The following is a 15713-nucleotide window of genomic DNA, read 5'->3' as shown; positions in this document are numbered from 1 at the left end:
TTACCATGAACAGCTGTAGAATTTAGTACAATATTTTTTCTCTAACTAGTGACAGGATCATATGGCTTTTTCCTTTCCTCTGTTAAAATCATGACTTCTGGGGGTGGATCTTCCAATGCTGAACCAACACTGCCATCCCTATAATAAAACCACTTTCTACCTACTGCCAGATCTGACTTCTAATAGTTTGTTTTCTTAAATAAACTTCTGTGTTCCAACTTTTTTCTTCTACTATCTTTATCTAGTTTTAGTATTAGCACAATGTTGATTTCCTAAAATGAGGGGAGAACTGTTCCTTCTTTTTTCTGCTTTAAATGTTTGATACAATTTATCAGTTAAAATGTATATGAACCTGTTGTTGTCATATAGGTAGGTTTTCAAGCTAGGAATATACTTTCTTTAATAGGTGCTATTCAAATTTTATATTTCATCCAGAGTTAGTTTCATTAATTTGTCTTCCAAGGTACTTCTTAAAAGTTGTCAAATTTATTTCAAAAAAATTTTTGTAATATGCTTTCTATATCCTTTTAAATTCTGTAAAATCTGTGGTAATGTCTCCTAGATCTTGATATTGTAATTTAAAAAATGTATAATTGATATTGTGTAATAGGAAGAAAAGGTCTAAGGGGGCAGAGGAGGTGGGAGGGGTGGGGGAAAGGAAAGAAGGGAAAAGAAAAAATTTAAGAAAGGGGAAAAATGGAAACAAAGTCTTTGCAAATGAGGAAGGGTGGAAGGGGTGAAGGGAGGGCAGGGGAAGGGGAAAAAAATAAGAACCAAGAGACTCATGTAATGGTACAAGATCCTAATGATGAATGTAACTGTATTTTATACCTAAAATGTACCAATAAACTTAATGGGGGGGGTAGCATGAATAATGTGACTAGGCAGAATATAGGAAAAGAGCAGAAAAATATTTACTGACAACCATCATAAAAAGTAAGTGCAAACAGCCGGACATGGAAGGTTGACAAGAGAATGCTGAATGTGATTATTTAAATAAGGTAAAATCAAAGGAACTACTCAATTTATTCAAAAGTTATCCTGGAGTTTTATATGAACTTTACCGGCCAGTCAGTTACAGGATTTTCAAGAAGGGGCAGCCTAGTATAAACGTGTAAGAATAGGAACTCTAGAGCTAGACTGTCCTGAGTCTAAATTCTACCACTTATCAGAACTGTGACTTTGGGTAAGTTATTTAATCTCTTGCAGTTGCAGACTTGCTAGCTGTGAAATGGGACAATGGTATGTACTCAAAGGTTTATGCTGAAGATTAAATGAGTTAATTCATGAAAGCACTCAGAATAGCCTTTAGCTGTTTTATAATCAAGAACACTAATGAGAAAAAGCTATAGTTCACAGTAAAGATGAGATTCTGCCAAGAGGAAACAAATACTTGTTATAATATTTTGGGGGGAGGGTGGAGAATCCATTTTAATAATTTACCTACCAATCATAATAGCATGCTTCAGAAATCAAAGATGATCAGTTCCTTCATAACAAATTTACTGACCAGTTCCTAAAGAAGCAAATTCTTGGTTTACTGAATGTTGAAAGATGTCTACTTGGGCCAGGGTTTTAGCTCAGTGGTGCTGCACTTGCAAGCACAAGGTCCTGAGTTCGATCTCCGGTACCCGCCCCCCCAATAAAATAAAAGATAAATATGTCTACCTGATGCGCCAGTACTGAGCATTTGTTCTGAGCTGACTTGATTGTGATAACTTCTTGAGGAGTGTCCCAACTCAGGTACCTTTTAAAATAAAGTGGAGAAGTATAATGATTTGGGTCAATTTCCTCTTAAAATCAAGACATTATAAAAGTGATCTATTTTTAAAAAATAAATTGATAAATTAATTAAGTAATTTCAATTCTTCTAGAATGTTGATAGATAAAATTGTTTTTGATCTAAGACTACTCAAAATTTAGGAAAAAAAATTTCCACTTTAAAATGAAAGTTATAAAAATATTAAAATATTATTTTCACAAATTGTATACACATATTCACTCCAAAAATGTATGTCTAACTGATAAAACCAATAGTTATTAAAATAGTTCTTGAATTCTAGTAGGCAGATAATTTAACTAAAACAGACTAGCCTACAGGAAATCCTACCATAAGGTTCACCCTACATAGAAAATACTATTTGTAGGGCCAGGGATTTAGCTCAGTGGCTCTGCACCTACCTGGCAAGTGCAAGGTCTTTTAGTTCAATCCCTAGTACCAAAAAAAGAAAATACTATTTGTAGAAGGGTAATACAGGATATTAAAAAATTTTTTTCAATGTATGTCAATTATTATATATAGGTCAGATACTTATTAGGTATCAAAGCAAAAAGACAAAGTCTCAGTCCTCAAATATTCAAATATAGTCACAAGGAAGGAAAAATTAAGATCAGGCTAAGCACTGGAAAATTGGGTCAGGGGGTTTAAAATTTCCTGGTCTACAAGCCTTAAAGTTTTATAACAAAATCTTAAATAGTAAATCCACAGTTGATACCTGAATTTGCAATAAGAGGCGAGATATATTTTTTCAAGAATTTTTCCTGTAGTCGCTGATATACGAAGTAGCCAATTATGAGCAGTCAGGGCTATGAGTGAGGATTTATAATCTGATGGATTGGAAAGTACATCTCCCTAAAAAAAAACGAGGTGTAAAAATGAAACATTTGGCCATGAACAATATGCAGTAATCAATGTCCAAAGATAATTGTAAGTTTACTTAAAGATAGCCAAATAAGTAAACAAAAGAAGAAAGCTTCGTTTTTTTTTTTTAGTTTTTTAAGACAAGGTCTTGCTATGTAGTTCAGGCTGGCCTTGTAATATTTACTATGTAGCCCAAGCTGCCCTTGAACTCACAGTGATCTTTTTGCCTCAGTCTCCTAAGTGCTAAATTATAGCCATGCACCTACACCTGGCTCACAAAAGAAGAAATTTAAACACACAAATAGAGAATTAAAATAAGGAAAGAGTCTGGGGTATTATTTTCATCATTATCTTACTGAATTTATTCACATAAAGCATTTAAAACAGTGCCTGAAATAACTTATTTACTACATATTCAACAAATGTTAGCCAATAATAACAGAAGTAGGAGTACAGATGTTGCTGCTGTGATAACAACAGCTCTTAAAAATCACATGTAACAGCATATCTATTAACCAGCACTCTTGGGAGGCTGCTGAGGCAGGATTGCAAGTTTAAGTCCAGTGTGGGGAACTTAGCAAGACACTGTCTCAAAATAAAAATTGGACTTGGGATGTAGCTCAGGGTGACTGACAGCCCTGGGTTCAAGGCCTCTTACATAAAGAAAAAGTCATATGATAGAACAGACATTCACATTATCCCCTTTTTTCTTTACTACAGGACTTGTTTTCCTGTACATGGAAGTCAATGTGGCAAAATGCAAATTATCCCATTGTTCAGTGTGCTTCTATTCCAATCCCAAATGTGAAGCTACAATCCAGAATGAAGACTGCCAAAGAGCGGAAGATGAACCTGGTTGTAAAGATGACCTGTTACCACGAGTAGCCCAGGAGAGGGAGGTGACAGGTGTGGGCACTCCTGTCACCAAGGGGCTACCACAAGGTGGAAGTATAATACAGGAAGAGGAAGAGAAGCGAAAGAGTCTGCTTTGAATTGTGGAATTAGAAGGCAGTTGTAACCACAAAGTTAAGAATAGAGAAATTGATGAGCTTGGTGTGGCAGTGCACACCTGGAATCCCGGCATTCAGGAGGCTGATGCAGGAGGATCATGAGTTTGAGGTCAGCCTGGGACAGATAGTGAGTTTGAGGTTAGCTTAGGGTACCCAGTGAGACCCTATCTCAACCAATAATAAACAAAACCCCCCAAAAAATAAATAGTCACCAAAAAAAGATTGAGAAGTTGAAATTAATTTAGTATTTGCTTAGACCAAAAAGTGAATAGAAAGGAATGAGGGCACAGTTACGTTACAGATGCTCCTAAAGATGCGTCTTCTCTTAGAGAAAGAAAGAAGTTTGCTTTTTGTTTGCTTCTTGGAGATATTTTTAACTTTTCTACCAGAAGTCTTACACTAATTCACAAAAATATAAATACTTTTATTTTACAATGTCTTATGTAAGTATATTTCATGGAGATTTAAAAGTTTTAAAAAATATACCATTTATAACTTGCTTATTAAAAAAGCATTTGAAACAGCTTATATAACAGAATTGAATTATTCCTAAACTAAAAGTTGTCTTTGACATATTCACAATATTTCACATATTGTCTCAAAAAAAAGTATTAACTTAAAAGTAGTTTCACATTGGTATATTAACAACAATACAATATGCTTCTTAAAATTTTTCTTAATGGAAAATCTTGCTTCACTGCAAATGAGAACACAGTGTTTAAATGTTAAAGAAGTGTGAATAGAATTAGTTTACTACAAATTTTATTTTTGCAGAATTGCTTTGATATGACAAGATTGCTCTAAAATTTTCTGTTTTGCAGTGGTGTATTCAAAATTCTCAAGTAAGAAATTTGTCATTTTTCAACCCCACCCCCAACCCCCATGAAATTGGATTAAAAAGCTTTAAATTGCTGGCAGCACAACAGTTATTTATACCTTTCAAATATGAAGTTGAAGAAGAAAATGGAAATTCCAAGCTTCCTAACATTTAAAAAGATTTCTATGAACAGAGATTAAGTATCCAATGAAAAAGAAACCAGCAGTTCCATAAAACTACACTGTATAATCAGCCTAATCAAAAACAAAAACAAAAAAACCAAAAAATGCATTTTAACAGAAAATTCAGAATATAGCCTCTTATCCTTCAAGCATTATTTTAGGCTAAATATTGGTTATCTACTCGGGGTTCTGTTTTTCCTAAAGAACAAACCAACCAAATTTAAAGACCTGCTTAATTTCTTAGTAGTTCTTAAGGACATTCCTTAGAACAGTGATGACATGGAAAAGTTATTTAGTCCTCAAAAAGGAAATTCTATCAAAAGAGTTTGGGAAAATGATTCATAATCATTACATACATTACTATTAATATTAAAGGTTCTGATAAGTAATTTTATAAACAAACTTGTTTAATCTTTTATACTCAGAATGTTCCAAACTTATTTTTCCACAGTCTAATTTCTCTCAACTCCTCTGGCACTTACTTAACTTTAAAATCCCACAGAAACAGTGGTCTGAAAAATACTACCAGGGCAATGTTGGTCTGATGGAATGAGTGTATCTTGTTATTATATATTTTATTTTTATCTTAAAATTTTCATCGAGGAAACTTGTTAATTCATTTTCAATGATCTACTTAACTGTAGCTCTACTTTATTATTTCAGTATAGTAAGTGGAATAATTTCTTAAAGACAATATAAGTTAATTATAAACTAGCTTATATTGCTATAAAAATTTTAATCAGTCTGTTTCCTAATTTTCAAGATTTAAAGAGATTGTATCTAATTTTAAAACTATTAATAATATTAATGATTTTTAAGATAAGGACAAACGATAATCAAGGATATATTCTTTTTGATTGCTCTAAAGATTCAGGAATTACTATAATCCTGAAGTTTCAATATTTTATATATTAACAATAACTAGTTCTTCTAGGCTAAAAATGCTTTAAAAACAAATCTCACCACTGGACATTCCCATAATAAAGCATCCTCTATTTTTTCTGACTTGGGACATTTTGGCATCTCATAAAGTTTTCTTGGCTCTGATGCAACACTGTAAAAGAGAAAAAAAATAAATTATTATTATTATTGATAACAGAAGCAGTCGTTGCTCAAGTTTGAGATACCTTTTCATACAGAGATTTGGAAAACCAAAATATAATTTGGTATTTGCTTTCCTCTTCTTATGCACATTATCTTTTTTTCTGGTCACAGAATTTGTAATATATACATATAGAAAAAAATCTGAAAATATAATAAGATTAAAAGTTTATAATACTATAAAAGTCATCAAAAATTATTAACATCTTGGTTCATTTTCCTCTAGTTTTTCTTTACATTCATTAGCTGCCTATACATTGTTTTCCCAAATTGGTTCATATTTCTTTATCTCTGAACATTTATCATGGATAGCTCTGTTCATTTCCACTGATTTCAAAAACTGTTTATGAACAATATTTGGAATGAAAATTTAAAATGAAAATTTGTAGATAAAAATGGTTCCATTGTTTTAGAATACAAATTCATCGATAAAGGAAATAATCTGTAATTTTTTTTTACTCCTAAATCACCTTTTAGAAAGACTGAAAATGCTTATATGTCTACCAATGCTGAACACTGTACCTTTGATGGGACAGTCTTATTTATTTATTTATTTATTTAATTTATTTTTTTGGTACCGGGGATCGAACTCAGGTCCTTGTGCTTGCGCAGCAGCCAGCGAAACCACTGAGTTAAATCCCCAGCCCCTTTCTTATTTATTTTTGAGACAAGGTCTTGCTATGTTGCCCAGGTTGATCTGTATGATTTTTCCTGCTGCAGCCTCCTTGGGGACTGGGACTACAGGCATGTGCCACTGTGCCTGACTGTACTGTACTTCTCTGTTACTGAGAGATGATCATAGACGTTTTCATTTAACTGAGACACTTTAAAATTAAACTATTGTTAAAAGAGAAAGTTTTCAAGGTGACATTTTATTCACCTTTGATATTCTGATTGAAAGCTTTAAACTGCACAGAATTTCACAAGAATGAAAGCAGACTCATCAGTTCTAACCTGGGGGTAAAACATGTTGGGTGGCATGTTACAGAACTCCAACATTATTTACCATTAGAACATTAATCAATGCCACTTAGTCTCATTTCAAAATATGGTTCTAAATTAAATCAAGTACTTCAAAATTGGGGAAGTTATGAACTTGAAATTAAACGGTAGCAGGTGTGATAACATTATGATCATGTAAGAAAACATCCAGATTTCTACTTCCAGCATGACAGGCTTTGTGGACACTCTTCAGCAAAACTGGTAAAAAATTATAAAAGGACAACCACTGGGGACATATATCGTATGAAGACACATTTATTCAAGAAAAATCTAGTAGAGCTCAATAGGAATAGCAAGCCTGTGCTGTTTAACCCATGGCATGCTTCCTTCCTCTACACTCCCAGCTCCGCAAAATGGAAACTCTACTCATCTGTTGTAGCCAGAGCACAAGGCTCCCTCTCCTGGCTGTTTCGTTTAGAGGGCTAACTTTGAGGGAGAGAGGGACTGCAGGCTTATCTAGCTTCTAGTTGTGGGGTGCTGAAGCTGAGCCCTGGGTGAGTGCAGTAGAGAAACAAGGGGCTCACTTTTTCTACCCAGGCTCCAATGGTGAAATGGGGCTGTACCTTGGGTGCAGTACAGCTGAGAATACTAGGGCCCTGACTGGCCTAGTTATATCATATTTAAACAAGAGAAAGTCAAAAATGAAGAGAAAAATCTTAAAAGAAGCTGAAGAAGGAAAAAAAATCACCTTATCCATTAGAGGAACAAGAATAAGAATTACATCAGGCCTCTTTTCAGAGATCATACAAGCAAGCAGAGAATGGAGTGAAATATCTAAAGCATTCAAATAAAAGAAACAACTCCACCAACTTAGAATTTCAGTACCCAGAAACACTATCTTTCAAAAGTGAAGGAAAAAATATAAATTTCTCAGACAAATAAAGCTGAGGGAATATGCTGGACACAGACCTGCCTTGCAAGAAATATTAAAAATTTTTCCAAGAGAAGAAAATGATATGTCAGAAAATCAGTTCTACACAAAGAATGGAAAAGGGTTAAAGAAGGTAAAACAAAATTTCTTGTTTTTTAAATCTTTATTGATTTAAAAAAGCTTGCTCAAAATAAAAACAGCAACATGGTATTCAGTGATTAGAACAGAAAGATAAGTAACATGAATGACAGCAATGGGAGGAATTGACAGGGGAGGAATCGGGAATACTCTGTTCCTGGGTCCCAGCACCATCCATGAAATAAATGATCTTGTGTACAACCAAAAATGCACTAATCCCTTCCTCAGAGTTTGGCTTTCTAGCTCTCTTATATGTCTTTTTAAAAATGGGAATTATCTTTTGAGACTTTGGCTTCCAAGATTACAATACTTTCTATCCCATCTTTTATGTAAAACAAATGACAGTTAAAACATGTATTTTATCTTTTGCATCATATGTTCTTCAAACAAGATTTTTCTACATGTTCTTAGAAATAGTTTCTTAACCATTTCAAACAAGGTGTAGAGTAACAGATATTTTCTTTTTCGTGTTCCAAGTTAATACCTGTAAAGATTTCAACATTAAAATACAGTAGATCACATGAGTTCTAAGTTTTTACTTTGATATCCAAAGTCATTACATGTGCTTATAATTTATGGTATATTTCTCCTTGTATTAAGTGTACTTTTCTTGCATATATTTTTATAACTTTTATTTTGATGATATGTCCTTTTTAGTTATCATATAAGAAGAAACATGCCAGTGTTTTGAGTTCCCTCTTGTCTGAGAACACCAGGACCATACATTGTCACATTATATGTAATGATTTGTAGTAATAAATCTATCCACACACCAAAAAAAAGACAATACTTGAGATTTTAATACTTTATATTTAATATTTTAGGATTGTGTATTTAATCTTTTATGATTTCAACACTCAGGATTATAGCATTAAGGATGTATCTTTTGGGATTATGATTGGGAACAATGAAAATGCTGTAAAATTAACCATGGTGATGGGAATGTAAGCATTATTGATATTAAATGAGTAAATGGTATAGTATATGTCTATCCTAATAAAGTTCTTATGAAGAAAATTCCCATAATTTTTAGAGACATAAACTGAAGTGAGGGAATGTGATAAAACAAGTGTAGCAAATTTTGATAGTTTTTGAATCTAAATAATTGGTATTGTGGGGGTTTACCATGGCTTTTCCTTCAGTCTCACTGTTGAATGGTTGGGGATGAGGCAGACTTAAGACATCCTGGATCTATCAATATGCTTTTGCTTGAAAAATTCTCTTTAAAAAAGGCAAGTAATCAGGCGTGGTGGTGCACACCTGTAATTTCAGCACTAGGGAGAATGAGGCTGGAGGATCACCACAAGTTTGATCCCAGCCTGAGCTATAGAGTGGGTTCAAGGCCCGCCTGAACTACTCAGTGAGACCATACCTCAAAAAAAGCTAGTACTTCAAAAACAAAATCCTTCTCCAAAACATATAATTATTTGTTAACCAGTTTATTTGACTCTGTTGTCTTTTTTTTTTTTGGTACTGGGTATCGAACTCAGGACCTTGCAGTTTCAAGACAGGCGCCAGAATCACTAAGCTAAATCCCTGGCCTTCTGTTATCTTTTAAGTATCATAAAAAACTAAACAGTTCTCTGAGCAATCTATCATTTTGCCTATTTCTTTTCTCTTTGAAATATTTTCCAAAGTCCAATCTACAACTTTAGATTTAACAAGATTTTAAAATTACATGCATTTCACCACTTAGTCTTGTTTTAGATCCATTTTGTTCACTGTCCTATTTCACTAAGTACTAATGTAGTCACGTGGCTCTTAAAAATTACAGATAAGATTAACAGTCCGGCAAGTGACAATAAAAATTATCACTAAAAAGTTACCTGCTGACACAACACCGATAATTGTCAAAATATATTCTTCCTCTCTCGTAGGCTATAGGTGATTTGGAATGAGTTGTCCAAACATTTTTAAATTTAGTACTTTCCTGAAAGACACAAGGAATTTTGGTTTAGGAAAGAACTCATAACCCTGTACTATGCATCCACTTTACGCTGGATGGTTAAATTTATCATTTTCAAAGTAATTTCATATACGTTATTTTTAAACATTATTTTATGTCTTCCTCACTCTGCCCGCAAGTTTTGGATCAATTGTTGCCCAACTTTTAAAAAGACTGCAGAAAGGCATAAGAAGCTTAAAACTAAAACCATCTGGTGGCCCTATTAGCACCATTTGCTAATCCCCTCCCCATCGCCTGTGACTCTCTCTCAAAGGGAGTCCTAGCGTGTTAATCCTACATCCCAACCCAGGCGTCCCGCTGTTTTTGTCCCGTCCCCGGCCTGCAGCAGGTCACCTGGCACACCAGCACCCGCAGGATGCCTAGGTTTGTCCTCTGCACCACGCCTGCGTCGCGCGCGAAGAAGCCCAGCGCCCGGCGACTCAGCTGGTTGCACACGTTGGGCTTCCGGTTCGGGCCCATGGAGGCGCAGGCAATCGGAGGGTTGGCTGGGCTGAAGAGCGACGCTCCCCTCACTCCCGCACGAAGCAGTACCCGCCACCTCTGAATTTCAAAGAAAAGCTGATACAGGAGCCGGGGAAAGGGCAGGGCGAGGGAAAGCCGAGCCAGCACTCCCTAAGCGCAGGGAAGAAGGAAAGAACAAACAACCCCTTCCTGGCCAGGTCCTCAGGAGCTCTCCAACAGCAGACAGGGCGCTGTCGCTGTACCTCGTGGCCTGCCGTAGCCACCCACTCAACGGGAAATGTAGTTCCTAGTGCCCTCTGGCTTCTCAGACTACAATTCCCATCAGGCCGCGGGGCGCGAGGTCCTGGCCCGCCCCGCCTCAACCCGCCCCCCCCGGCTCCGCCCTTCGGGTGCGCCTTGGGCTGCTACCCCTTTCCGGGTGTACACGAGGCGTTCGCTGCGAACCCCGGGGGCGCTATACTGCCGCCTCCTGGTCCCACTTCCTCCGAGTGCCTGCTTTCGGGTTTGCGTCCTTTCCCGCCTTGCTACCGTAACGCGTGTCAACCTCCGCCGCTCGCCAGTTGTCGGGAAGGCCGCTGTGTCGAGTGCTACCTTCCTAAGGTACGCCCCGTGGCTTTCCCTTTAGCTGTGGACGCTGTGGATGAAGTTGACTGTTAAACATTTTGGGTGTATAAATACTGTGCTTTGTACAGTACGTATTATGTTTACTGGTAGAAGATGCTGGCTTTCCCGCTGAACTGGGATTGAATTACTTTTTCCCAGAGGCCCACCTTTGTGTGGCCTGCGGGGACAGTGGCTGGTTTGGCGGTAATTACTACGTTTTTCTTATAAGGAATAAAACATGAAGTCCTTACATTTTTATTGGACTAAGATATTCCACGTTGATTTCTCTAAGTAAAAGACAACATACTTTGTTAACTGGCCCTGCCTGTATGTTCAAAGCTCCTAATACACTAAAATTTCAATAACCTTAGGTTCCATTGCTTTAAGTTCCTTGAGGGTAGTGGCTGTGGATCTCCCACGTGATTTGACCAGCTGCCTTTTGTTTTTAGATCCTCAAGGAAAATAAGTGATCGCATGTAACAGGCAGCCCAAAAAGCACAGTACTGGGTGAGTGTGCTGGGTCACAGTGTAGGTGTTTAGTAAAAAATGGCCATGTCTCTTTTTTCATTTTGCTGCATTTCACTTAGGGTCTGCCTGACTTTTGCTGATTTTTCATGACTTATTTACAGCATATAGTGGAGTGCTTTGTATATTTTTAGAGAGTGCTACAATGGTTAATTGGGTAATTGATTAATGCAGCTGTCACTAAGAAAACCGGAACTTTGAAAAGATAACTGGAATTTCTTTGGATGAAATGAAATTCAGATAATTGCTAAATCTAACTCATCGTCTCTCTCTTTTCTCCTTCCCTTTTGCTCCCCTACTTGTTTGTCTTCCTGTGGTCACTATCTCAGGATCAGATCACCAAGGGAAGTCATTCTACATGACTTCCACCTACAGTCAAGTCCTTCTAACACTTACCATCTTTTCATCTGAGTAATCTCAGACCTTACCTTTTCTATCACATTATTAAGTAGATTTGTAACTACTCTTGGGTAGAAAAATAGTGATTTTTCTAAATCACAAAGCTATTAACGTCATATTACAGTCTTTCAGTGGCTCATGACCACTCATAGCAGAATTTCTCAAATCAAAATCAATACTCAGGATTTTCCATTGTTAAAATGCTTTAATATATTAAATATGTGCAAACACAAAACTAGATAAAAACTATATGTTTTGTACAACTACAATACTCAAAATATAGACGTTAAATGGAGCAAAGCTATAAAACCAGTAAATTCAAATGAATACTTATTCATTGTGACCAATGAGACTGTTTGGCTGGACCTAAAGAATTCCAAAAGTGAACCTATTCTGTCCTCAGTGGGTACCTTCCTTACAGAAGGACTGTCGGTATTGCCCTATGCCCCTTGTCTTTACTTAAACCACATGATTTCCTTGGATCTTCACTTGACAACACAATATGCATGCAGTAGACGTCCTTTTGTTCTCATTTTGCACCAATGACTAATGGTACAACTTGTTGCATACACAGTCCACTTCTAAGTACAAATGTGCAAACTGAAGTCTTATGGCAGTGCTCACTGAAAGGTGGTCATCCAGATGATCCAGAGTATCCTTTTGTTAAAATTCCTTTTTTAGAATTTTGTCAAATTGAAAATAAAAGGTTCTCCCAGTGAAATCTCTTAGTCTTGAGGATACAGGTACAAATCCCTAAGGGTCCACATAGATACTTTATAGATAGACTGGAATCTAAGATTGGAACCTCTTAGTGTAGTATGCAGAGCACTCCATTATCTTCATCTTGGTCATATTTTCAGCTTCCTCTCCCTGGCTATCCCTCATATTTGCCCTTGTGGTTCTGACATTCACGTTCTTTCTTGGCCAGTATGCCCTTTATACTTGAGATTTTCTTTGTCTGGAACTCCCTTCTCCTCTCATCCATTATTAGAAGACTCTTCCAGTTGTCAAAGTTGTACTTGGACCCTTTTCTTCCCACCTTCAGTTTAGTAGCCTTGCATGTGCCTCTAGGTTATTGTGCAGATTGTTATGACACTATATTAGAACTGTCCTTTTTCTGTCTCCCCAATTAACCCAGTCAGATACTGAGACTTAATATCATTCTCCCTCTTTAGCACACTGCCTGAAATGTGGTTAATGTATGTGTTTGTTGAAAGAATGAATGACCTGTAAAAACAACATATAGAACCTATTATCAGTAGCTAATCGCTTCTCAGCCTTTTGGTTAGGATCAAATGTGTCAGGAGCTAAATACTTTTACATAGATACACATTTAGTCTCCCTTTATTCTTTAAATCAGTAGGAAACTACAATATTGATAAGAAGAAATAACTTTCAAAAAGTTTAAACCCCTCAGGGTTCCATCTATAATGTAGATATTTTCAATTTGTTGAAGGTAAAATAGCATGAACATAGAGACTATGATTGGGAATGACTTCTTTTTCTTTTAGGAGTAAAACAAAACATTAGCTTTCCTCCTGCCTATTCTTTGTGTCTATAAGTTTGCAGATTACTAACCCTCTTAGCCATTGTATTTTAAAACAAGGAAGAATACGAATTCAGAAGTTAATACAATGCTTTGCTCGTTCATATGCTTTGCTTAAAGAAGCATAGTATAACTCAATAAATGTATAAAATGATCAGGTTATTAAACTTGAACATTTGTTCAGAGACAAATTTGAACCAATACAACACATAATTATTTTTATCCATAGTGCGCTGGCAACTATTTTGTCATAGGATATATCAGGGAACAAGATAGACATATTGGGAGGGGCATCACAGAGGAGAAACAGTCCATGGCATGCAGAAGGCAGGAAAATCAGCAAGCAGCAAGTGACAGGCAGCAGCAGCAACAGCCTTCTTTTGGTCCCTTATATTCTATCTAGGCTACCTGTCCTTACTCAAACCCAGGGTGGGGCACCTTTAATCCTAGCATTGCACCATAAATCAATCCCAGTGTCACATCCTTAATCCTAGCATCATACACTCTAGATCCAGTTACCTCTGAAAAGCTCCACCTATGACCGCATAAAGGTTTGGGGGGACATTTAGATACAAGTCATATCACATCTCTTATGGGCCCTGTGTTCCCTGCCCACTTCTTTTTGAGACAGGGTCTTGGGCTGTAATTCAGGCTGGCCTTGAACTCATTATATAGCCCAGGGTGGCCTCAAACTTGGAGCAATTCTTCTGCCTCACCCACCTGAACACTGGAATTATAGGCGTGCCCCACCATGCTTGGTCTCTTTCTTCTTTATAAAAATAAAATATATAACTGGGCATGGTCATACATGCCTGTAATCCCAGTACTTGGGAGGCTGAGGCAAGAGGATTGCTGCAGGTTCGAGGCCAGCCTGGGCTATACAGTGAGCTCAAGTCCAGCCTGAACTATGTGGCGAGACCCTGTCTCAAAATAAAAATATCTGAATGCTGTTGAACATCAAATATGTAAAATTATACTATATTTACATGCTCATCTACAGCTTTCCCTCAATATTATACTTAATAATGTTGCTGTGGTTAGTTAACTGACTTACTAGTGTAGAGTATGTGATTGTATGAATTTACTACAGTTTATTTTCTACTGGCTGGGCATTTTTTTTTTCTTTCCTCTCAAAAGTTCAGAAGTGTCATTATGAACATTATTATACTTGTCTTTTACTACACGTCACAGAGTGTATTCATTTTCTGAGCTATGCATGTGGTGGACACCTGTAATCCCACCTACCCAAGAGGCTGAGGCAGGAAGATCACAAGTCCGAGTCTAATCCGAGTCCAATGCCTAGATTCTTACCTGCACGAATTTTTTGTGGTATGCTGAATTACACAGTCATCTCCAAGATTCCCGCTACCTTTCCATCACTGTACACCTTCCATATAGTCCCCGAGTATGGATGGGACCTGTGACTATGCTGGATGGATTGTTGCTTCCTTGATTAGGTTATTTTTATATAAGGTCCTGTTTTAGCAGATGTCAGAAACACTTTTTTTGTTGTTGTTGTTTTTTTGAGACAAGGTCTCATCATATAGTTCAGGCTGCCCTTGAACTCACTATCTAGCCCAGGCTGGCCTCAAACTTGTGGCAATCCTCAACTTCTCAAGTGCTGGGATTACAACCATGCACCATCATGCCCTGCTAACATTCTGTTGAAGAAGCAAATTGTCATGTTCTGAAAAGGACCATATAGCATGGAACAATAGGCAACTTTTAGGAGCTGAGGGTCGCAGTCCTACAGTGGCCAGGAGCTGAATTCTTTTAACAACCCTGGGGGTGTAAAAGGACCCTGAGCCTCAGGTGAGATTGAGCCCTGGCTGATATGATTTCAGCCTGGTGAGATGCTGAGCAGAGAGCCAGGCCATGTTGTGTCAAGAATTCAGTACCATGGGTCGGGGATTTAGCTCAGTGGTTTCGCCGCCTGTTGCACAAGTGCAAGGACCCGAGTTTGATCCCCGGTACCAAAAAAAAAAAAAAAAAAAAGAATTCAGTACCAGAATTTTGAGATAATAAATGAGTGTTGGTTTAAACTATGTACTAAGCTCGTGGTTGTTACACAGCAACATAAAATGAACATACTTTTTTTTCTTGCAGTCCTGTGGATTGAACAAAGGGCCTGATGTATGTTGAGCAAGTGCAAGTGCTCTACCATTGAGCTACATCCCTAGCCTTTTTTTTTTTTGAGATAGGGTCTTGCTAAGTTGCCCAGTCCAGGCTTGCCACCCTCCTACCTCACATCCCAGAGTGCTGGAATTACAGGGATAAGCCCCCTCTCCCACCTGTAAGTGGTGTATTTTTAGATAGGTTTTTAAGCTCTATTTTTGTTAGTATATAAAAATAGAATTATGTTTCTGTATATTGGTCTCTTAGCAACCTTGTTATTAGTAATAATCATTTGTAAGGTTTAGGATATTTTTCTATGTATATATTCATGTCTT

The 15713-nt window shown here is 36.9% G+C and overlaps 1 protein-coding gene across 6 annotated transcripts in view; it reads right to left on the bottom strand.

The window, feature by feature from the left end:
* Nucleotides 1-10454, bottom strand: part of Dcaf17 (DDB1 and CUL4 associated factor 17) — a 38731-nt gene extending 28277 nt beyond the window's left edge. For 2 of the 6 annotated variants that reach the window (XR_015447013.1, XM_021238531.2), the window contains exons 1-5: nucleotides 10062-10396; nucleotides 9589-9692; nucleotides 5614-5704; nucleotides 2496-2632; nucleotides 1669-1747 (exon numbers count right to left, since the gene is read on the bottom strand). Coding sequence is in view for 5 of the 6 variants with exons in the window: in XM_021238531.2 (XP_021094190.2) it covers nucleotides 1669-1747; nucleotides 2496-2632; nucleotides 5614-5704; nucleotides 9589-9692; nucleotides 10062-10187 (537 nt within the window). In the remaining variant the exon portion in view is untranslated. Of the gene's footprint in view, nucleotides 1-1668; nucleotides 1748-2495; nucleotides 2633-5613; nucleotides 5705-9588; nucleotides 9693-10061 lie in introns of all 6 variants that reach the window. The other 4 variants (XM_004857665.3, XM_013076987.3, XM_087200294.1 and 1 more) reach the window with 3 other exon arrangements.
* Nucleotides 10455-15713: the final 5259 nt, after the last annotated feature.

This window comes from Heterocephalus glaber, unplaced genomic scaffold, assembly GCF_053883595.1.
Source record: "Heterocephalus glaber isolate CG9 unplaced genomic scaffold, H.glaber_assembly_v1.0 deba00000347, whole genome shotgun sequence".
In the NCBI taxonomy this organism is placed as follows: Eukaryota; Metazoa; Chordata; class Mammalia; order Rodentia; family Bathyergidae; genus Heterocephalus; species Heterocephalus glaber.
This window is presented reverse-complemented; position numbering and strand designations above follow the sequence as displayed.